At 37.0% G+C, this 22,763-nt stretch overlaps 2 protein-coding genes across 18 annotated transcripts in view; both read left to right on the top strand.

The window, feature by feature from the left end:
* The window catches only part of IRAG1 (inositol 1,4,5-triphosphate receptor associated 1), a 108,897-nt gene extending 101,075 nt beyond the window's left edge, over positions 1–7,822 (top strand). For 15 of the 17 annotated variants that reach the window (XM_040559302.1, XM_040559313.1, XM_040559308.1 and 12 more), the window contains 4 exons: positions 162–229; positions 1,963–2,082; positions 3,039–3,167; positions 4,386–7,822. In XM_040559302.1, coding sequence (XP_040415236.1) covers positions 162–229; positions 1,963–2,082; positions 3,039–3,167; positions 4,386–4,626 — 558 coding nt within the window. In that variant the 3' untranslated portion in view covers positions 4,627–7,822. The remainder of the gene's footprint in view (positions 1–161; positions 230–1,962; positions 2,083–3,038; positions 3,168–4,385) is intronic. The other 2 variants (XM_040559311.1, XM_040559312.1) reach the window with 1 other exon arrangement.
* Positions 7,823–10,114: 2,292 nt separating this feature from the next.
* Positions 10,115–20,753, top strand: LYVE1 (lymphatic vessel endothelial hyaluronan receptor 1). Its single transcript, XM_040559196.1, has 6 exons — positions 10,115–10,393; positions 15,989–16,148; positions 16,254–16,393; positions 18,273–18,569; positions 19,367–19,445; positions 20,184–20,753. Exons 1-6 carry the CDS (start codon positions 10,312–10,314, stop codon positions 20,368–20,370), a joined length of 945 nt encoding a protein of 314 aa, XP_040415130.1. The 5' UTR covers positions 10,115–10,311; the 3' UTR covers positions 20,371–20,753.
* Positions 20,754–22,763: the final 2,010 nt, after the last annotated feature.

Genomic DNA, 22,763 nt, shown 5'->3' with positions numbered 1-22,763 from the left:
ATTGTGGGTAGAGGGAGTAATTTGTGAGCTCTGTATTAAAAATACCTTGCTGGTAGGTATGGGAAGAAAACCTAATAGCACATTGACTTTGTCATTTTACTGAAGACTCATTTAAAATTGATTCATGGATGTAGCATTTATTGCTCATTTTCAACTTACAGTCTGAATCACCAGGCAATGGAAGGAGCAATATAACATCTACTCCTGTTCTGCCAGCACTTCTAGAGAAGTGAGTTTTCTCTATGTCATTTCATTACCTATTGAATCTTAGTATGAAATGAAACTGTTACTCGTATAATTTCAATCTTTCCTGACAGAAATTATACAAAGGCATAAGGTATGGAAATCAGTGGCACACTATTGACTCAAGTTGATTCCAAGGTGTGGTAACTATTTTATACTATATCATCATATGTTGGTTTTTTTTTATGTACAAAGAATTTAGAAGCAGAACTAAATCTAGTCTGCTATGATCCAACAGTCATTGCAATTCATCAAGTAAAAGATGCAGCAGGAGATTATACATTTGAGTAGGGCCTACCTTTAGAACTCAGCAAAACTAAGAGTATTACATATAATACATGTGGATTTTTTTTATATTTCCTGGAATTAATTAATGCTGTACCTAAAGTTGGCCATGAACAGCCCTGGGTATGCATGTTCTTAAATTTTACTGTCAGCATAATTTAAGTTCTTCTGCTCTTGCCTTCTCAACATATGGCCAGCTGGTAAGAATTGTATTTTGAAATACTATGATATCCAGTGTCATGTAGGTTTTAAAATTTACATGAATAAAAAAAAATGAAATTAAGAAGTATAACTTATCATAATGCTAGATCATCAGAATTTTATAGAAGTCAAAACAATGACTAAATTGAGTAGTAATTATTTCTTAGTATACATGTAAACATAAACATTCAGCTAAATTAAAGCAATAGGATTGAAATTTTAGTATAGAATAGAGACACGAAACATTTGTGGGTTGGTTTTCTTTTTTTTTTTCAGGCTGTTAGACAAGCCAGTACCTCAACGTCTATATTTTTCTAGAACCTATAAATTGCAACAAGATCCACAAAGGTGGATGATATGAAAACATGATACTGGGATGAGAACAGAAAGCATATCCAATCTGTTGTACAAGATCTTTGTAAACTATTACCATTATGGATACAAGTCTTTTTGCATTTGCAAACCCTTGTGTGTGTACACTTTATTCTTATCTCTAGCCTGTGCAGAAAGCATAAATAAAATTGTCAGGCACCTTTCCAAATACTTAGCTCTTTCAAGAAATGTTGCACATTCTAAGGAAGCTGCTTGCTGATGTTTCAGAAGTAAAACTTACTTAGTAACAAATCAGTGATGCTTTTTAATTATTAATACTATTACTTTGGTGGTTTAGACTGTTTACAGTATCACAATACAATATCTGAAATGCTGATTTGAATTAAAGTTTGATAGGATGCTTTAAATATTGTGCAAATTAAAAGTTTAAAAGAATTCAGATCACAAGTCAGTACAGGATACTGACTTTCACATAGTTTAGATTAGTGCTGAGAAAGGAAAAAAAAATATCTTATGTCTTTGTTTTATCTCTGTACTTTACGAAAAATGAAAATATGCAACAAGCGGGAAAACAAAAGTTATGAACTATGGCAAAAAGCATTGCCAGTGGTTGTTACAGTTCAACAGAACTCTGCCAGATTCGGATCATCTTTTGAAGCTGTACAGAAATCCTGAAGGAAAAGAAAAAGTATTAATATTTCTTACTGGTTCAATTAAAAAAGAAAAGTAGTTATCAAATGTCAGACTTTTCTTCAGTTTTTCTTCAGAGATCCTTATGGATTGATCATTACAGAATCAGGAATCACACAAACTGAATTGTTCCTATGCAGTAGTATACTCCAAATACAATACATTTCATCAGTGGTGTTTTTGCTTTTTCTGTTTCTTTTGTCTTGGCAGTGGAAAGACTAATGGAGAGCCTGATTGTGAAACCTCAACTTCTGCACTAACACAGAGTGGGTTGGATGAGATCAATCCTGAAACTAAAGCCAAGATAGAAGAGGAAGCATATAACAAAGGGTGGGAATATTTTACGTGAACTAAATTTTAAACGTGCTACCAGATATATTTTTTATAGTGTGATTCTAAATGCTAAATAAGCAACATAATTGATATAAGCTCCAAGAAGATGGTCACAATTGAAGCAGTATGGGAAGCAATGTGAGTGAGCATCACTTGTATCTGCATTGTGGCTGTTCACTTTCATCCATTATTTATGTTAGCCAGTCTGGGGGAGAACAGTTAGAGATTCTGAGTTAGATGGGTGTTCATATGTTGATAGTACTCAGCTTCATAATAGGACAATCCAAAACAACTTTCTAAAATGCTTTTTCTGGAAGGTGTACATGGAAATGAGCAAAGAGAAGACATCAACTTTTGCAGTAAAGTCATATTGTTTGTGTGACAAATTGCTTTACACAGCATGTTTTGGGGCAATTAACAACTTTGGCATCTATTGTTTCCAAATGTTAAGCAAAAAACTTAGTACTATGTGTAGGGAGACAAAAGTTCAGATCCCATTCTGCAGATCCAAAGTCATCTATATTTTGCATTGATTTCTATCTATTCTCAAAAACAAAACAAACAACAACAACAACAACAAAAACGAGTAGGTGGTCAAAACGATTAAAATAACAATAAGCAGAAATGCTCACTAACACCTTTACTATAGACTCTACTATAGTGCTCTGCTAAGGACTATAACCTTTTTTCTTTTGCAAAATAAGATTTGCTAATAGAACTAAGATAATCCTCTGTTGCTTTTGCAAGATTTACTAATAGAACTAAGATAATCGTCTATTAAGGAAGTGTGGCTCTGTGGCATATTCGTAGTCTTTAGCTCATCTTTTCTCTTGTTTGAGTGCTGCAGCAACACTGTGTTTTATTGTACGTGACAAAATGTAAAGCTAATTTTTCTTTACATAGGACCATGTTTATGTAGCAGGCTAGACTAAGAAAATTTTTTTGTGTTAAAGCTATCAGGAAGGCTTAAAGAAAACCAAAGAACTTCAGGAGCTGAAGGAAGAAGATGAAGAGACACCAAAAGAAAGTCATGATGAGCATGAAGAAAGTGAAAATGATGAGATAAAAAAACTGAAAAGCAGGTGAGACACTGGTGTGATGTGTCCATACTATAAGAGCCACTTTGTATTTGTGGTACCCAACCATGTATGTTTTATGCTATTATTTTAGCATGTTTTCTTCCAGTCTAGGGAAGGATTTTGCAAACAACTAATTTCACAGAATGGCTTATTCCATGTTAGTGCAGTTGAGGGGAAAAAAAAAATCCACAAAAGTTTTTTAGATGCTAAAATGCATCTCTCAGTAGACAAGCATTGTCTTATGAAAGTTGTAATTCAGGAATGTGATGCCCCTATTTGTGTCATATCTCATTCCCAAAAGGTCCTAGCCAGTCTATTCACCTAAGAATCTTTCAGTACATCTACAAGCTGAATGCAGATTAACATGAACTCCTCAGCTATGCTGGACTCAAGGCAGATGCTTGCTCCCTCTAGAATCTCTATAAATGCTGCAGAACATTATGCTGGAGTTAAAATAGCCTGCCTTTCAGCAGAGGGTCACATTTATTACATTCTTCTGTACCCAATACTCTTTGTGTATGGTATGGACTCTTGAATCCTCTGCGCATCATACCTTAAGCATTTGTGCCTAACCGAAAAACTTTTCTGAAATTTTCAGCTTTTTTAGAGTTGATTGTATCCCGCGTGGTTCTACCAACCCCATTTGATATACCTGCAATTTCTTGCATTTTTAAAAGCAAAGAGACTTTTGCATTACAGAGGAATTGAATACTGGCCAAAGCAAGTAATATGTCTAAACCCAAGATAAGGTAGGGATCTCTACGTGATCCCAAGGGACTCAGTCCCAGATTATTATGATTATAAACAGCTGTTAATTTGAAATTTCAGTCATGTTCAGAAGGGCAGCCATCTCACTAGTCATGAAACTCTTAGGAGGAGATGTTTAGAATATGTTATAATGTTTAGCTTAATTGAGCAAGCTATGAGCAAGGCAGAATTTAAAATTGTGTCAAGCTCTGAGATTTGCCAGTTGACAGGTGGGAGAATTAGAAGCCAAGGTTATGGCTTGGTAGCTGTCTACAGTCATCTTGCAAATATCACCCATATTTGAGTATACAGTTATTCTTGAAAGAACTTAAGTTCTTTCTCTTTTCTGGCAAGATACTTGTCTTTGGAAGAGAAGCGATGCACAGTACATCTATGAAACATCTCAAATTTAAAAGCTTAAGGTAATTGATTTGCCTAATATTACTATATAACTTTTTCCTTTTTGTTTTACAGCAGACTTGAAGTCATCATTAATTATTTATATATTCTGTACCCCAAACTGTGTAAACACTGGAATGTGGTATGGCTTGTAGTGGCTGCGATAATCATTTTTGCTGTGGTGTTGGGAATTTACCATTCATACAACTCCTGTGACGAAATATCAGAGGGACCTGAAGGCAAAGCCAGCTGTTCTGCTGTTCATCAATATTCATGGTGGAACTCAGGATTCCAACATGAGCAACACACTGAATAATAAACGAACAACATGTATTTATGATACCAGAGAAAGCACAGTATTAGAACACAGTTGTTAAAGGTAGTGCTTAGTCATCTTTATGGTTAGTATATGTCATCTGTTGCACAAGTGAATTATTTCACCCCAAAGTTTGGGGATACGTTATGAACATAGCTTGCCAAAATGATAATTTGGTAAAGAATTATGTTTGTCTTCTTACTGTAAATGACTGATGTGATTAAAGTAATATTGAATCATGATAAGGTTGTGGCAGTAATCAGCAACCAGCAAGGAAAACTTGCACAAGATGTTGACATCTCTCCTATGGTTTTGAAGAAAAATCATTAAAACTATATTTGCAGTTAGTGCTTTACTTTACAATTCCTGAATTTGTGTTTTGGTCAGGTTTTGTTGTCGTTGTTGTTCAAGTATTAATGGCATTTAATTCCTTCGCATTTTAAAAGTCTAATGTTTTTATTCATTACAATTGGGTGGAAATAGAAGGCCTTCTATGTCATGTTAAAATTATCAGACCACATGCCTTGCTGATACAGTAATTTCATAAGAGGAATTATCTGTATGGTTATTTAAATGGAATACTAAGTACCTCTTATGACATACTTTAAGAATGGGACCACCTCTTTTTTTGAGTAGGATATACAACAAAACCTAAAATGAGGTCTAGGTAGTACAGTTGATATTGTCCAATGGATCTTGGAACTTCTGAGGTATCACAGACATGCTTTGTAACAAATTTTGCTACTTATCTGAATAACTGTGTGGTTTATGCCACTCAGTCACTAAACATTACAGCAAAAAGTAATTGTTCAGACAATTAGATGTGTTGCTGAAGTCCAATATACATCAGTCTTGGATATGGAAAACATGTCCAATCCCTCAAAAAAGAAAAAAAAAATCTTCAAACCTGTCTGTAATCACAGATAAGGATAATTACAGTAAATGAACCTATTGCTAATATTATAAATGGATGTCATTTGAGATCTGCAGTAGGAACATAGTTCTGTACACTGCCAAACCATACAGGTGCCTATATGAGTGAGGACATGAAAGTAGTGATGACCATAGAGGTCACTGCATGTTTTAGTAGTTAATTTTCAGAATCTTATGCCTAGTATATAACTACTTTGATAAACTTTCAAAGCTAAACTACCAGGTCATGGCAGATTAATCTTTGCCCAGATTTTTCAACAGATTTTTCAACAGTTTTGCCTGTTTGGGAGTTGTGAGTTGCTACCGAGGAATATGAAAACCTGCAATTTTTAGACATAAGCAGTTTCAAAAGGGTGAAACCATTATCCTAAAAAAGAAATTCATGCCTAGGACTGAGACCAAAATGTATGTCACTCAAGGTATACCATATGTACCTGTCGAACACCACTTCTGATTGAAGATGAACTATGTTTGTCTTCAATAGCTGTATGCTTGAATCTAACCACAATATCAAAATCAGTGTGGCACTTAATTGCACTCTTGTGTCTTTAATTCTTTTGGCATGTTCTGACTAACAGGTCTGTTTTACGGACAAATAAGAACATTATAAAGTACTGTAATTTCAGCTCAGATGCAGATAATGTAGGCTTATTTTCTTTTAGTGTAAACACTGAAACTCAAGCTAACCATCACAGAAAACAGGTTTCTAATGCAATCAGAAATTTAATTCATGTGTCTGGCGCTAGTAACAAATGTCCTGCTGGTGAATTTTGGTTTTTGCATCTCTAGCTACATCTTTGTTAAAATAAAAATACATGGAGAAAGGAGGGGGGGAAAAAAAAGTAGACCATTACCAACTTTGGGGGGAAAAGTAAGTAAATCCATAAGCAGTTGGTAGATTTTTTTTTTAAAATTATTATTTTATTTTGTGTGTGTTTGTGTGTGTATATGTATATATACATTTTTGTTTTGTTTTGAGGAGTAGAGTAGAGCGTTTAAGGAAGTTCAAAAAGGATAATGGGAAAGTGTCATTTGGTCTGATATTGTAATTGCTAAAGAATAAGACCAAAGAGAGTTTCTTGCAAATTACTTGGTATATGTTTAGAGCATCTAACTGTTAAGAACTACTGTGACATTTCATGTACTTCTATTATTTAAAGAAACTTGTCAGTGGCTCTTTCAATACTTGTTTATTAGAACCAGCTTCCTTAACTTAAAAATCTTTAGAAATAGTGTTGGTAACATAATAAGACAATAAAAATTCTGGGTAAATAGTCCTGAAGATTCAGAATCTACTATGCCAAAAATTATGGCACATACTTGATTGTGATAGTGGATATGTTAGTGTACTGAGGAAAAATTGTTAACAATTGAATTGTCTCTATTTGAATTAATTTGCTCTTATTCACCTCTGCACTGATAACTGATCCAACACCCTATTTTAAGTACATGTAGAAAGTTATTGATATCAATAAGACTCTACAACTGCTTAATGTTAGGCATGTGCAAAGTTTCTGTTGGTCAGTGTGTGACCAGGGTCTTCATTCTCTTTTGGAATTCTGTACAAGGGCAAATTTCCGTAAGTAGTTGTACTGATTAGAACTGAATTACTTGCATGTCTAAGGCGAGTGTAATTTAGCCACAAAGTTATTAATTGTTACGGGGTATGGACAGAAAGAGGCAAGGGATTTCAATGGAGATTAAAAGATGAAGATTAAGTTGATGAAAATATATATATATTTTTGTTATACCTGCTTGGAGAAAACTGTCCACTAAAAATAACAGATCACGGTGACTAACAGCACATTAAATATTTTTGCTTACATTTTCCAGTTAATTAATGAAGACACCTTTTTTGATAGAAAATTAGGTTGAGATCAAAACCTATTCTAGATGTAGCTTTATCTGTTGGATATTAATTTTCTTTATCTGTTTAAAAAAACAGCAACACGTTTAAAAAAAACAAACTTCTGTGTTCAAAGATCACATCAGATAAGAAGAAATAGATTTATTATTTATGCTATTAATATTGAAATAGTTTTCTTGAGGTGCAATATTTATTTTTTTTTGTTTTAACAAGACACATTTTATTGTTTCTCCTGCACAGCACAGATGTTTCTAGTAAGAGGAATTTTAAAAGAACACTATTTTTGTGTATCATATTTATATTTGTAGCATTGTAAGATTTTGCACCAGTGTGCTGGTATTGTACTGTATAGTATCACATACTTGAGTTTTGAAATAAAAGTATGGTTTCAAAGTCCTCAATGTTGCTACCTTAAAGATTTATTTTTCATATGTGCTCTGTCTGCATATTAATGGCTATCTTCTTCTGAAATGCCAACTGCATAATGTAGTGTCATGTTACACATACCAAAGATCTTGTTCTTAGTCTTTCAGTTCTTCAGAAAAATGATGCAGAAGAATCAAGCAAACTCCCATTTTGATAAAGTGTTTGTAAGCAGGGTCATCCTTGTCATATCCTAAAAACAAATGAGAGGAAACTGAAATATCCTGGAGAGAGTTTAACTCCTGCTTCAGAGAGAGGCTGCAGGTCACTGAGGAGATGGAAGACTGAAAGGTAAAGGAGACTGGGAGGCTAGGATTCTTTGAGTGGTGTTCCTGTTGGCTTGGGAGGTCTGGGAAGCCTGGGCTTTGTGGAAAGTTGAACTGCCAGATCAGCAGGAAAGAGACTGCTCTATTTCTGTGAAGAACAAACTTGTCACAGCTGAATCTCTGGTGGTCTGTTTCAGGGAGACAAACTTTGGGACAATGACAATCTGGAAAGGAATGGCTGTTACCAGGAAAAAAGATCCTCTTATTTGTATATTTCACACAAACATCTTTTTCTTCTTAACTTCTCTTTCCATTGTTGATGCTTCAGGGTTCCTTTAGAAAGGATTGTAGAGAACAGTCTGTTCTCCCCAGCACAAAAGTCTTCCGTTTAGCAATCCTCATCAACTTTTTGAAGCACATAGGTATGAGATGATGGGATTTTCTTTATAGCTTACCATAAATATTTTGTCCAAATGCTTATTAAACACATTCAACAGAAAGCTGTTGTTGTTTTTTTTTCACCACAGAAGTTAAGATGAAGACCCGTAAACAATTTAGAAAGCTTTTGTTAGCTTTGCAGTCCAGATGAGTGATCTTCCTCATAGTTTTGCAACAGCTGACAAGTAAAAAGGAAGAAACTGACCAAACAAAAGGTTATAAAGGCTCATTTCATCATTCTAATTTTTTTCTCTCCTAATCTGTATTTTGCTCTAACAAAACCATGTGGAAGGAACTTGTATTTTTGTTAAGTGTTACCAAGGTGTTCATCTCATATTTTTCAGCTAAAAATTGTATAAAACATCAAGAATGTTGACAGAGTTTGACTAAAGGAGCTTTGCTGCAATGAGAACAATTGGCATAAAGTGGTAAATCATGACAGGACAATTAGCATGCAATTTTAAAATGTCTCTCTTGAGAAATCCAGCTTTGGAAATAATTTTTCAGGGTAGGGAATATTTAGCAGTTCAAGGTAAGCATGGAGATGGTCAGGTGTTGTACTATTTTCAGTGTTTTACTGTCACAGACCACTAATCCATGAAAGCAGCAGAATTACTAGTAATTTCTCCTGCATAATGGATTAAAGTGAATTCATTTAGAACTTGCTTCAGTTGACAGTCTGATTACAGTATTGCAGATTGTCATAATTCTGTAGAAGCATGTAAGTATAGCACAACAGAGGCAAAATAGAAATTAGAGTAAGAAATTTGTCTCAGATCTCAAGGAGCTTTGCCAACATTCAGTTCCAAACCACAGCCCGAACACAACCAGATCTTAAATTTCTTTGCTGGTAATAGAGACATCATTTCATTAACCACAGCAGCATCTGCCACTGGGCTCTGTAGATGTCTATATGGTAGTATCCACATAACCGTGGTATATGCTGCTGTAAGAGGTGGGACCTGTGCCACATTACTCTACTAATACTTTCTGAAGGTTTTCTAAGTTATAGCTGCCAGGATTATCTGTGGTTTGAATCAGTCTATTGAAATAACTGTTTATTGGAACTTCACAGAAGACAGATGTGATAGGGACAGTGGTGGGAGCCAGTCCCCTAGAGTCTCACAAGGAATCCCATTTATGGTAGCACATCTCCAAATCTGTTCAAAACCAAGTATCAAATTACCTATGCATTATGGTACCTATTTCTGCATCGCAACTCTCAGGCAAAGGAAGGTAAAAGCACTACACGAAGGCATAGAGGACAGTGGGGAATGGATGCTCTTCTAACTCCAAAAGAAAAATGCTCATTTTTGTTCTCTTTGCTGTGATACAATAGATAATTATGTTTATTTACCAGATAAATAGACAGCATGAGTAATGTGTTGTTAATCAGTAAAACAGGAAAAAATAACAAAAAAACTTTTGGAGTGTTTACTGACTTAGCAGTCTACCAGTCTTATCTCCCTTCCTCAGCTGTGTTTTCTGCGTCAGCAGTAGTTAAATTTTCCAGCAAATGCTGAAAGAGTTAAAGGTGATCAAGGATTTCCAGTCAGTGACCTCACCTTTGTGTGGGATAGTCAACGCATTTGCTCTGACATCCTTTCTATGAAGCAGTGCAGTGACAGCTGGAAGTTGCTTTCAAGAAGTCATCTCAAAGGCAGTTTCAAAGGTGGTCTGACAGTATCCAACATCTTAACTTTTCTCAGCACAGAAGACAAATCACCTTGAATTTCTCAATTTTCCGAGTTTGTGACAATGACAACTTATTTTGGAGTTACCTCAGCAGTGTTTTCAGTCTGGGTTATGACATTCATGACTCAAAATTACTTTATAACAGGTATGTAAAGTTCCACTTTTTAAAATATCCTAGTTGAACAGTAAAGTACTCAAAAAAAGCAGCTATATTTGCAAACAAAATGGGAGAAAGTGTCTGTTTGTAGATAGGCCTGCTAGCATAGGAAACCACAAGATTTTCATAATATAGCTTTTCATAATATGCAATGAAAAATACTCTAACATATAGGGGAAATCTTTCACTGTTTGTCTAATGATTTGATAAGCTCAAGTGTTATGTAAATGCTATAGAACTGCTTGTTCTAGAACTTTGGTTGTGCGTTTAGGATTAAGTTCAGAACTACTGAAATGTGACTTTATATTATTGAAGACAGCATAGCAAATAGTTTTACACAATCCTCAGAAACCACAATGTGTGTGAAGCCAGATTTGTGAAAATGCTATTGCTATTGTTAATGCTTTTTTTTTTTTTGTCTGATTTGGCAATATCCTCACAGACTCTTGATTTGCAAAATTGAAGGAAATGTGTGCCAGGATCTTGTGGTTCATCCCCAGGGCAGGCATGCTTGTATCTGGTGAATACAATGCAGGAGTTCCTATTCTATATAAACTATCTGTCTGAAAAATTAGCAGTGGGAATTGCCAACTTCAAATTTTATCATACTTAGATAACGTGCTTCCCCCAACGCTATTGTATGTGCCTATTTTTTGAATCAGGGTCATGTAATACCCATTTCTTATGTAAGTTAAGGAAATGTGGATGCCTTATAACCTTATGTATTGGGTTTAAGTGCTAAGGGTTTGGTAGTGGGGGGCTGCAGGGCTTGTCCCTGTGAGCAGAGCCCAGCTGTTGCCCTGTGTCCGATAAAAGCCAGTTTCATCTGGCTGCAAAAGGGACCTGCTGCTGGCCAGAGCTGAGCCAGGGAGCAACACTGGTTCAACCTCTGGAAGAGCAGATTTAAGAAAGAGGGAAAGAAAGAAAGAAAAAACAAACAAACAAACAAAAACTGCTGACCTGCTGTTCAACAGCAGCTGGGAGAGAGAGGAGTGAGAACAAGCCCTGCAGACCCCAAGGTCAGTGCAGCAGGAGGGCAGGAGGTGCTCCAGGCATGCAGCACAAGTTCCCCTGGGGCCTGTGGAGCAGGCTGTCCCCCTGCAGCCCATGGGTCCCATAGGGAGCAGATCTCCACGCTGCAGCCCATGGAGTAGCCCCTCGTGGAGCAGGTGGATGTGGCCTGGAGGAGGCTGCGGCCCATGGAAAGCCCCTGCAGGAGCAGGCCCCAGACTGGAGCTGCAGCCCATGGAGAGGAGCCCACGCAGGAGCAGGTGGTCTGTCGGGAGCTGCCACCCGTGGGGGACCCATGCTGGAGCAGTTTGCTCCTGGGGGATGGATGGACCCTGTGGTATGGAGCCATGTGGGAGCAGTTCTTGAAGAGCTGCAGCCTGTGGGCAGCCCCCACAGGATCAGTTTGGGAAGGACGGCATCCCATGGGAGGGACCCCACTTGGACCAGGGGCAGAGAGTGACCATGAAGGAGCGGCAGAGAAGTGCTGTGGAGCCCCCATTCCCCGTTCCCCTGCACTGCTCAGAGTAAAGAGGTAGAAGAGGGTGGATGAAGGGAAGGTGTTTTTAGTTTTAGTTTCTCACTATTCTAGTCTGCTAGTTATGGGTAACAAATTATTAGTTTCCCTATGCTGAATCTGTTTTGCCTGTGAAGGTAACTGGTGAGTGATCTGTCTGTCCTTAACTCAGCCCTTGAGCCCTTTCCATTTTATTTTTTCCCCCTTTTCCTTCGAGGAGGGGGAGTAAGAGAGCGGTTATGGTGGAGTATTGCTGTCCTGACAGGTAAAATTACCCCACCCCAGTAGCTGCTAGGATATCTGCAGATACCAAATGTATATCAGATGTTTCACTGTAGGAGTAAATGTTTGTTCTATCTATGTAGAAGAACACTACGTCATTGTTGCAGATAATTTATTTTCATATCTGCTGAAAGGCTTCTGAAAGCAACTGGGCTTGACTGAATTAGATGCTCAAGTCCTGTTGAAATTCCATGGTTGAAGTACTTAACAACAGTAGATTCTTCTACAGATCCCAATCACTGAATATATTTTTGCTGGGGAAACAGCTTGAGTCTTAAGACTATCCTTTCCAGCTGTTAGGACATCCTTAGTTCCTATCTAAGCCTCACTTAGGGTACTTACTCATGCACCCTCAGCTCATCGGTTCAGTGCTCCCGTTAATCTCATGGCCCGTTTGCAGTTGTGCCTTGGAGCTCTGTGTAGTATGCCTGTGCCCAGTCCAGCTGACTCCTGTGCTGTTTTACTGCTGGGCTTCACGGATGGGACCACAGACTAGCATTGTAGGTAGCCTTGTCTCCAGGGTGGACTTCAGACATGTGCTACAGGTAGCACCTTCTCTTGCTGTTCCCAAATGAACTTTCTGATGAACCCTGCATCTGACATGTTCTCTTGCTCTCTGCCAGGGCATAGAAGCTGCCACAAACCTGCCACAGTGTGGCTCTGCTTGGGTACCACAGGGCTGTGCCCTGATTGGTGGGGGCACCGTCCTGCCTGTGCTGCTGTCACCCACAGCTTCTACGGCTTCTGGCTCATCTCTTCTTGTGGAACAGCCTCACTGTTGCTGCTCCCTGACATCAGCAGCCAAACTCAACTCTCTAACAAATCAGAGCGAGGGCCTGGGGCAAAGCAGAGATCAAGAAACAACAGCTTCTCCGAAAAGCAAGAGGAGAATTCATGCACAGTAAATGCAATATCCATACCCTGCACAAATTATTTTCTTCCTGTTCTGTGACAAATTTGTCTTGTGAGATTCTTCTGTCCGTTTTTTCCCACCTTTCTCAGTAAAACTACCGTTCACAGAGGACCCAAAACACAGATGTCCTGTTATTAGTAGATAAACTCAATAGAGCAAAGCTAAAAGGACACGTGTGGGCAATTTCTGGACCCAAAAGGATAATAAGCTTCTATAGGATTAGTCTGTCTCCTGTACAAACTCGGTTGTCTTTAGTACAGAAGTCAGAGGTGATTTAAGAGGTGATGAAAAGTTTTGAAGAGGTTACTATTCTCTTTCTGGATTTCTTTTGCATACTGTAAACCCATCTGGAATATAGTTTGAAGCTGATAACATTTCCAAAATGTTTCTTTCACTTCTCCATTATGTTTTAAAGAGCTTAGTAAATTCTAAGATAAAACTTTGGACCATGTCCTACAATCACTTTTCTTACCACTTAAGACTTAATTTTCTGTTACTGAATTTACATATTTATTGTGCTATATATCTATTATGCAATTCTCATGTAAAAAATACTTGTCCTGTAATTGGTTTACTAAGGACTATAACAGTTCTAGGTAACTTTCAAAGGTTTCAGGAAATTCCATTCAATCAGCTGCTCAACTTTATTTTAAATTTGTGAAACTGGTCATTGAGAAACCCATACTCGATGTTTTTAAATATATGTATATATATTAGTTCAAATATAAAGATAGGAAAATAATTGACTAATTAACCAATACGAGTCAAGTCTGAGTATAAAAAGTAGTAGGGGAAGAAAGGAATTAGGTATCCTAGACAAGGAATGGGGGGCTTGAAAACTATGGAAAATGAATTGCAGAATGTACAGCAGCAGCTGTGATGGAGGGAGATCCAGAAGAAGAAATAAAAATCTCAAGAGGACTGGGAGTGTTCCCTGTTAACAAAAGGGAATTGAGAAAACTTAATGTTGGAGTACCTGTCTGACACCAGAAATAGTTTGAACGAAATGAAGACATACAGGAGGATATTCACAAAGACACGCTGACTGAAAGGAAGACATTTGACAGTAACATGGAAGAAATTTGACACTGTGAATCATCTTCACATTGGGACTGCTTGGATAGACTTGAGGTCCTTGATGCCTAACACACACACCACTGAGCAACAGTTCTTCTCTGGATCCTCATACAGCATGTCTGGCTGGTCTTACATTCAAGACAGGCCTGGTTGTTGCTATGATTTCACTATAGGGACTGCTATGGTATTCGCTGGCTCACCTGCTGTGTGTTAATGGGGGGCCAGAACATCCATAGCTGCTGAGATAAATTCACCAAGTTCCATGATTGCTTTACCCAACATTTAAATCCCAATAAACTAAATTTAAGAACAACAGAGATGCATCTCTTATCAAAAGCCATTTCCAACCCCACAACACCCAGTGGGAACAGGACTGGAAAGCCTGCCTTTCTTTTTGCCCTCCACACAAGATGAGACATCTGTTTTTCTCATGGTAGGAGTGGCTTGGCTGCTAATTCTATGACTTCATTCATAACATTCAATTTAACTTCTCTTGCTAAGAAATGATGTGGTGGATCTGCAGGTGTCATTTAATTTTCCCTTGAGAGTTTGTGGACTGACTGTTGTCTGATGCACAGGTTTTATGAAGTATTCATTAGTGTACGTACCTTGTAGGCACAGAGTTTGAAAAGGAAATCCAGCAAGTAACAACTTTAGCTATTGCTTATCTGAAATATTTGCAATGAAATGTTGAAATGTTTGCAAGCTTGCATAAATACAAAAAGTGTCCCTACTGTATTCAGTTATTCCAGTTGCATTTTGTTGTGTTGTGTTTTTCTGTTTTTGTTTGTTTTTTCCTTGATTTGTTGTGTTGTTTGTTTGTTTTTTTCCTTGATTTTATTTTGCCAAGGTATGAGGATTTTCTTCGTGGGGTATCTGAAGCTGTTGTTTTGAGATGATTTTTTCATACAGGCTATTCCTTTTCATTTAACATGGTAATTACTGAATGTAACTCAAAGAAAGAAAAAAAAATTCTAGCATATGCTTCTGGGGAAACATGGAGACAAAAGAGTATTATCTTTTTCCTTGTCTGTGTCAAATTCTGAATTCTGCCCTGTGTCCTTAATACAGATAAAGAAAGACTAGATACTAAGAAACTGGAGCAGGTGTAATCAGACATTAGCTATGCCTTTTCTAGTGCAGGTGTCATGGATACTGTGCCAATTATGGCTTTCTGAAAAAGCTGGATGAGTTGCCTATTGGAAAGTAATAGGGGAAAAGTGTCAAATTCACCCCACCTATCCCCTCTTTTCCTACCACCTGCTTCCTGCCAAGTACTCAGTAAATTCAACACATGACAGTGCCTGGGGAAAAAAATATCATGCCAAACTAGAAAATAAAGTTAAATTTAGGAGGAATAAGGAACTATAATAAAATCTTTCTAGTAAGAATGTTATACTGACAGAATCCAGTCTAGTGCTTGAGTACAACTGCTAGTTTTATCATTTTAATTAAAAAAAAAAAAAAGAGAAAGGAAGAAGTGTCTGATTACTTTTCCTATTTTGAATGGTAAGTTTGACAAATAACAGCAGCTTTACTAAGAAGCTGACTCTAGGTAACAACACAAATACAACTAAATATGCATTTAGTCTAATAACAGTCAAACCTTTTGAAATTCTAGACTATTGAGAAAACTTTATTGTGAAGTATGTCTTTTTGCTAGAAATTACTTTTCTACTATCCTCAAGCTAGAAACTTTTAAGAATGTGCAATTTGAATGATATCTTAAATTCCAATAAATGTTAGTATTTAATACTAACCTTGAATATTTATGTCTAAATTACAGGTTCCACACTTCCACCTTGCAGGATCACAGGTGTAGGTCTTTATCTTGAGGAGAAAGTGAATTTCTCAGAAGCAAGTACTGCATGCAATCAATTGAATCTACAACTGGCAAGTAAAGACCAGGTTGAAAAGGCTTTGAAACATGGCTTTGAAACATGCAGGTATATGACATCAGTTAGCGTCTCATTACCTTCAATAAACTCCTTTACCTAACATGAGGCTGGTGACAAATCTAATATTAAAAGGACTGATGATTTTTATTGTAGCTACGGATGGGTGAAAGATGGATTGGTTGTAATTCCTCGGTTAATATCCAACAAGAAATGTGGTAAGGGCAATGTTGGACTGGTGCCATGGTATGCTGAACACTTTAAAACATTTATGGTTTACTGCTTCAATTCTTCAGGTATGTAAGTATAACATTTCTTGTGTTTGGGTTGGATTTTTTTTAATATCTGCATGAAAAAATTCATAACAAGAGAGTTCTTATCACCTGGTAGCTATTTTCCACTGATCTTAAATGTTGTCTAGCTGTATTTAGCTCTGTGGGGAGAAGCTTTCAAGCAATACAGAAGGTCCATTCAGTTCATCCAAATTAATAAGTTGGTGCTGCCATGAAAGCTCTTATAAAAGAGTTGCTTTTACCATTCTGTAATGTCAACACAATACTTTTAATAGGTTTTTATTACTTAGGCATTTTGATTTGAAGGACTGTAAATTGAATTGCTGACCATGAGTCAGCAATTTGCCCTTGTGGCAAATTTGCCCTTGTGCTGGCCAAGAAGGCCAGCAGGATCCTGGGCTGCATTTGGAAGAATGTTGCCAGCAGGTCAAGGGAGGTGATCCTCCCCCTTTGCTCAGCCCTGGTGAGGCCACACCTGGAGTACTGTGTCTGGTTCAGGGCTCCCCAGCACAAGAGGGTTAGAGAACTGGAGCACCTGTTGTATGAGGACAGGCTGAGAGAACTGCACCTGTTTAGCCTGGAAAAAAGAGAAGACTGACGGGAGACCTCATCAGTGTGTATAAATATCTAAGGGGAGGGTGTTAAGACCATGGAGCAAGTCTCTTTTCAGTTGTGTCCAGCGACAGGACGAGAGGCAACGGGCACAAACTGAAGCACAGGAAGTTCCAGCTGAATATGAGGGGACACTTCTTTACTGTGAGGGTGACAGAGCACTGGAACAGGTTTCCCAGAGAGGTTGTGGAGTCTCCTTCTCTGGAGATATTCAAAACCTGCCTGGATGCCATCCTGCACAATGTGCTCTAGGTGATCCTGCTTGGCTGAGGGTTGGGCTAGATGATCTTCAGAGGTCTCTTCAGAGGACCGAAGTTTGATGAATGGTGAGAAAATAAGAATGTATATTTAACATAGGGATGATTCTGCATTTCTTCATCTTAATAGTTAAACTATTGCCTGTTCTAGGTATGTCTTAGCTAAAACATTTGATAGAAACTCATTTTGTCAATTTTCTTTGTGGTTGCAATGTCAAAAAACATTTGAAAACTACAGCGGAAAAAAATAAAGAGCCTCTGTCATTTAGGTTTTTATTATAGAATCAAAGAATGGCTTGGGTTGGAAGGGACCTTAAAGATCATCTGGTTCCAATCCCTCTGCCATGGGCAGGGACACCTCCCACCAAACCAGCCTGCCCAAAGCCCCATCCAGCCTGGCCTTGAACACCTCCAGGGATGAGGCATCCACAGCTTCTCTGGGCAACCTGTTCCAGAGCGTCACCATCCTCTGAGTGAAGATTTTCGTACGAATATCTAAACGTCCCCTCTTTTAGTTTAAAGACATTACCCCTTGTCCTATCACTCCCTGATGAGTCCCTTTCCAGCTTTCTTGCAGGACCCCTTTAGGTCGTGGAAGGTACCTAATAAGGATAAAAGGTACCTAAAATAGCATTTATCTTAAAGTGTGTTATATATTGGAAATATTTGAAGCTTGAAACTGCAGTTAAGCCTTCTGCTCTGCAGGAGGTCGGTGTGTGTGTGTGTTTAATATGGATTATTACTCTAAGTATTGTTCAGGAGGAATAGACTATTGGTATGCAAATACAAAATGAGCATCACATTTACTCCAAGTGTTTAACTATGTGAGTAATGATAAAAAGGGCATAATCGGTGTCTTAGCTACACATATGAAATAAGCATGCCTGATTTGGATAAGGCAACAAATAATTTGCAGAAGGGAATGGCTGGGTAACAATTTCTGCAAATGTGCGTGCAGTAAGTACAAACCTAACAGAAGCATAACCTTTACGTGTTTCCTTTCTCTACTGCAGATGTTCAAATTAATTCATGTATACCAGATCCAACTACAAGTAGACCATCATCAAGTGCACCAACGGACTTAACTGCCTCTTCAGGCTCAGGTTTAACTGAAAACATCACAGTAGTGCCTAACGCAACTGAGACGGAACGAGCCTTGAAAAATGTGAAATTTCGGGTGATATGTGTAACTGAAACAATATTACCAACAGAGGGGACTACTACAAAAATGCCAGAGGAATACTCACCAATTGACTCTCCTAACTACACTTCCCGTGCTGGCTTTAAGAACGATGGCGTTGCCTTTGGAGGTAAAGGCTATGTATGGTAGCTCTTCAGTTAGGAGAGCTGGTTAGTTATACAGATGTTAGTAGGAAAACTGTTTACTGCTGGTTTTGCTTGCTACTCCAGCATACATTTTTATATAGCTGAACCTGGAAGCAGAATAAAATGTTACAGTTTTGCAAAGGCAAAGCTTATAAGGCAGAGAGTTGTTTGTTTTTTTTTTTTTTTAAGTAATTTTTAAGGTCTTTTTATGACTTTATACTTTTTGATAATATTTCAGTATGAAATAGTAGAAAGTAATTTTGGTTAATGTGATTTGTGGTGAATATATTCCTGAGAAATTCTTAGCAAACACCACGTGCTCACAGTAATAGAAGAGTCTGCAGGCTCTTAAAAATTCCATTGCTTCTATTGTTTTTAAGGAGAATAGTGCTTTGTTCTCCAGGTATGAGGTGTGAATAACAAATCCTAATATACAGCAACTGAGGAATGGACTAAATATGAGAAAAAAAAATATTCTAACTGGAAAGATGATTTGTTACAAAAACATTTTCTTGGCAAGTTGTAAAAACTCTCCAATGAGCAGATTAGACAAACATCTGTCATGGACTGCCTAAATACCTGTTTCAATCTCTCAAAACAATGAACAGGAGTAACAAACATTTTGAGATCCCTAATACCTCTGTTCTTCTGCACATCTACATGTATGTACCTCCTACACAAGGCTGTCTTAAGAAGAATCTGGATTTATGTTCATAAGCCTTTAGAAAGTCTGAATTAAGAATAAATAAAAACTCTATGCTTACTTCACTTTTTTCTCTAGGTATCCCCACAGCACTCCTTGTACTGGCAGTCATCTTCTTCATTATTTCAGTTGTTCTAGCAGTCTGCTATATCAAAAAGTAAGATTTTTCTTTCTTTTCTTTTGTACTGAGTTAACTTCTAGAGTACAGTCAGTGAATTTTTTACTTATATAGCTAAAGATCAGAGATGTAATGACATAAGTGTAGGACAAAGAACAAAATCTTCATCCCTGCTCGGCAGTTAAAGTTTGTTTTTGCTGTTACTATTACCATTTTCAGGAAAGAAATCAAGGACAAGTATTACCTATCTTTGATTAATCAATCATGCCTAGTGTGGAACATTTCTGTGTCTGCCAAAACAGCAACAACATTGAAGTGTTGCTTCATTGAAGTGTGCATCTGTTTATATAAAAGACTGTTCATGCAGCTTTATTTTGTTTCTTTCAATGTCAAACTTAAAGGAGTAGATGTTACTCTTGTTCACAAAAAAAAAATGTTGAACTCATTTGAGTCATTTATACAGATCTTCAACATGGAAGATCATTAAATATAAAAAAATTGTATGCATTTCTAACATCCTAGCCCAGCTTGCATTTTCATTATGTACCACAAATCCTGAATATGCACTGTCTGTTTCAAGGAAAAAACTAATATAAAAATATTTCTTTAAAAAGCACATTGCTTTCACAAGTACAATGATCCAGCTTGCCACTATTCTCTGTGGTACTTTTGCCTTGAGTATGGCAAGGAAAGCTAATTCTAGATACTTAGCATTTTGAGTAATGCTACCTAACTATGTCAGTGTTGCTGCTTTACTATCTTTTTTCCTATTTAAAGGTACAAGACAACCTTCCCATTTTCATACAAGAATCAGAAAAAAGAAATGGTTGAAACTACAGCTCTCAAAGAGGCTGAGTCAAATGACAAGACACCTGAGAAGGAAACAAAGAATAATGGAAAAAAGGTAGAAGAGTCCAAATCCAAGCCTGAGGCCACAGTAAAATGTTTAGAAGCAGAAGTTTAAGAGGAAGAACGTACACTTCTTTTTAGAAATACATAAAGCAAAGCACACAACTTAGCAATGCTTTTAAACATTGGTGACTGTAAATACTCATGAATTAATATTTTGTCTATCTTAACATACGAAAATGTCTTTTTTAATAATTACAACTGTAAATGCTCTTGCAAAAGAACATGGTCTCTTATTTACCTGAAATAAATGAAACATCCATATTACAGCTCATTTTTCTTAATAAAGAAGTAAACAGGAATCTGCTGTTAATGACATACAGTGTGTAAGTATTTCCACAGAATTCAGATCAATATGTAATGAAAAATTCCTTTTTATCTGGCTGGAGGATGTCTGCTAACTTAATGTCTAAAATAAAATGATATTGTAGCTCTTTATCATGTAGGGTAGTTTATTTCCATTAAATAGTTACTGTTTTTAAAAAGTCTGTTTACAAACAGAACAACAAATCCATTTAGAAGTAAAAAATAATAAAAAAAAATCAATATATCAGCCCACTGTCATTCAAATACCCAAGCAGAGGATACAAGGATGTTGATGTGTTCATATATATATATTTGTGTGTGTTCATATATATATAGAGAGAGAGAGAGCAACAAGTAACTTTCTTAGGTATCTTCATCATCTAATTTACTGTTTTATTTATTAAAACCTGTATGATTTTTATATCACATAGTTGATGGGGAAAAGAACCTTGAAGAACATCTCAACAGTTATATTTAAGGTCTTTGTGGATATTTAAATGTAACTTTCAAAATAAAGACCTCAGGTATTATGGGGCATTTACAGTACTTAATAAAAAACAAACAAACAAAAAACTTTGGTTTGTCTGGACCATTTATTCTCATGAAAACTGTCTTACAGGAAAAAGAACTCATATAACATTAGTGTTACAGAAGTAATTAGTTGATATAAAATAAAAAAATCAGCAATTCATTAAATATTTTCTTAACAAATGGTTTGAACAACCTATATTTATATGTGAAAGGTTACTGTGGCAAAATAAGTTTCTTCTTAGATCAAGTAGCTTGAAAAAGTCTTAAATAAAATGGCAAGCAAACTGTTCACCTACATGGTATTTTCTACAGCTAGAATACCTAGTTATGAACTTCCATTTTTTGATTCACAGAAATTTAATATTTTCCCAGTGGTTATATGTTCCCCTAGATAGCAAGTTACAGGGTAATGCTAATAGCCTACTTAGAGGAATTGCTGTGTTGTTGTTTGGTTTCTTTCCTTCCCTCTTTTTTTTTTTCTTCTTCTTGATAGCTCGGAGAAATTTCATGGCTCCAAGAGACAGGGCTGCTGTGTTGATATGCAGCCCACCACTGCTGCAGAGAGAGTGTGATTCAGTACAGCTCCAGAAACTGCTCATTTTAGAAGTCCATCCACAGAATTTCAACAGAAAAATCTGCAACACAGGCAAGCACTAGGTACAGACTTTTCCCGATCAGTTAAGTAGTTATTCTCCTTGCAAGGTACTGTAGGAACACCATGCACCTCTGCTTGCCGTGCACTGAAAGCATGCTACGCCATGTGAACACAGAGAGCAGGAATTATGCCATCAGGAAAAGCCACAGCCATCACTTGTCATAATGGTATCAAAATAGCAAATGGGCTTAAAGATGCAGGCACTGCTAATGGATACAAGGTAATTTTCGACCTTTTTTGTGACATACTATGATTTCCCTTTATGATCTGTTTTTTCCAATTTTTAGAGATTAGAAGTTATTCTGTTTCTTTCTTTTTCTCACCAGTATGTGAAAATTATCTATCCTCTGTCTTCTACTAATGTTACCTCTGTTCCACAGGTATATAGGTACTAACTTTCTTTTGCCTCAGATCATTGTATACACCCCTGAAAAAATTAAAAAAATTGTTCTCTAGTTTCCCTCAGGCTGGAAGTTTGTAGCTTCTGTTTTAGATCTAAATAAGGGATTTTATGACCAGAAGTGTTTATTTTTTACTATTTTTAAATCTGTATGAGTTTTTAAGATATCGCCTTAATGTTTGAATGTCTTTTTTTATCACGTACCTTAAAAAGTCTACTTTCATTCCAACCTGCCTGCTGACGCTTGGCTACGCACAGGGTTTGATTTGCTCCCCTGCATACTGCTTTACAACCCTCCTGGAACAGCCCCAACTCAGCATCATGGTGCTGCTGTACATCTCCTCTCCCTGGGCCTAGTCAGAAGTGTAAAGAACCTGCTTTCGCTTACACATAATTTATGCCAACATTCTGAAGGCTAAGGTGAAGCTTCTACACTGTTCTGTCTGTAATAAAAGCTAGGTACAAACACCACTCACCACGTACTGTATTTGATACTGTCTGTATACAAGTAGTACTCAGTCACATAGGAATTAGTCCAAAAGCTTCTTGCTCATGC

This window comes from Cygnus olor, chromosome 5 (assembly GCF_009769625.2).
Source record: "Cygnus olor isolate bCygOlo1 chromosome 5, bCygOlo1.pri.v2, whole genome shotgun sequence".
Taxonomy (NCBI): domain Eukaryota; kingdom Metazoa; phylum Chordata; class Aves; order Anseriformes; family Anatidae; genus Cygnus; species Cygnus olor.
Note: the sequence above shows the minus strand (reverse complement) of the source record. Positions and strands in the feature narration are given on the sequence as shown.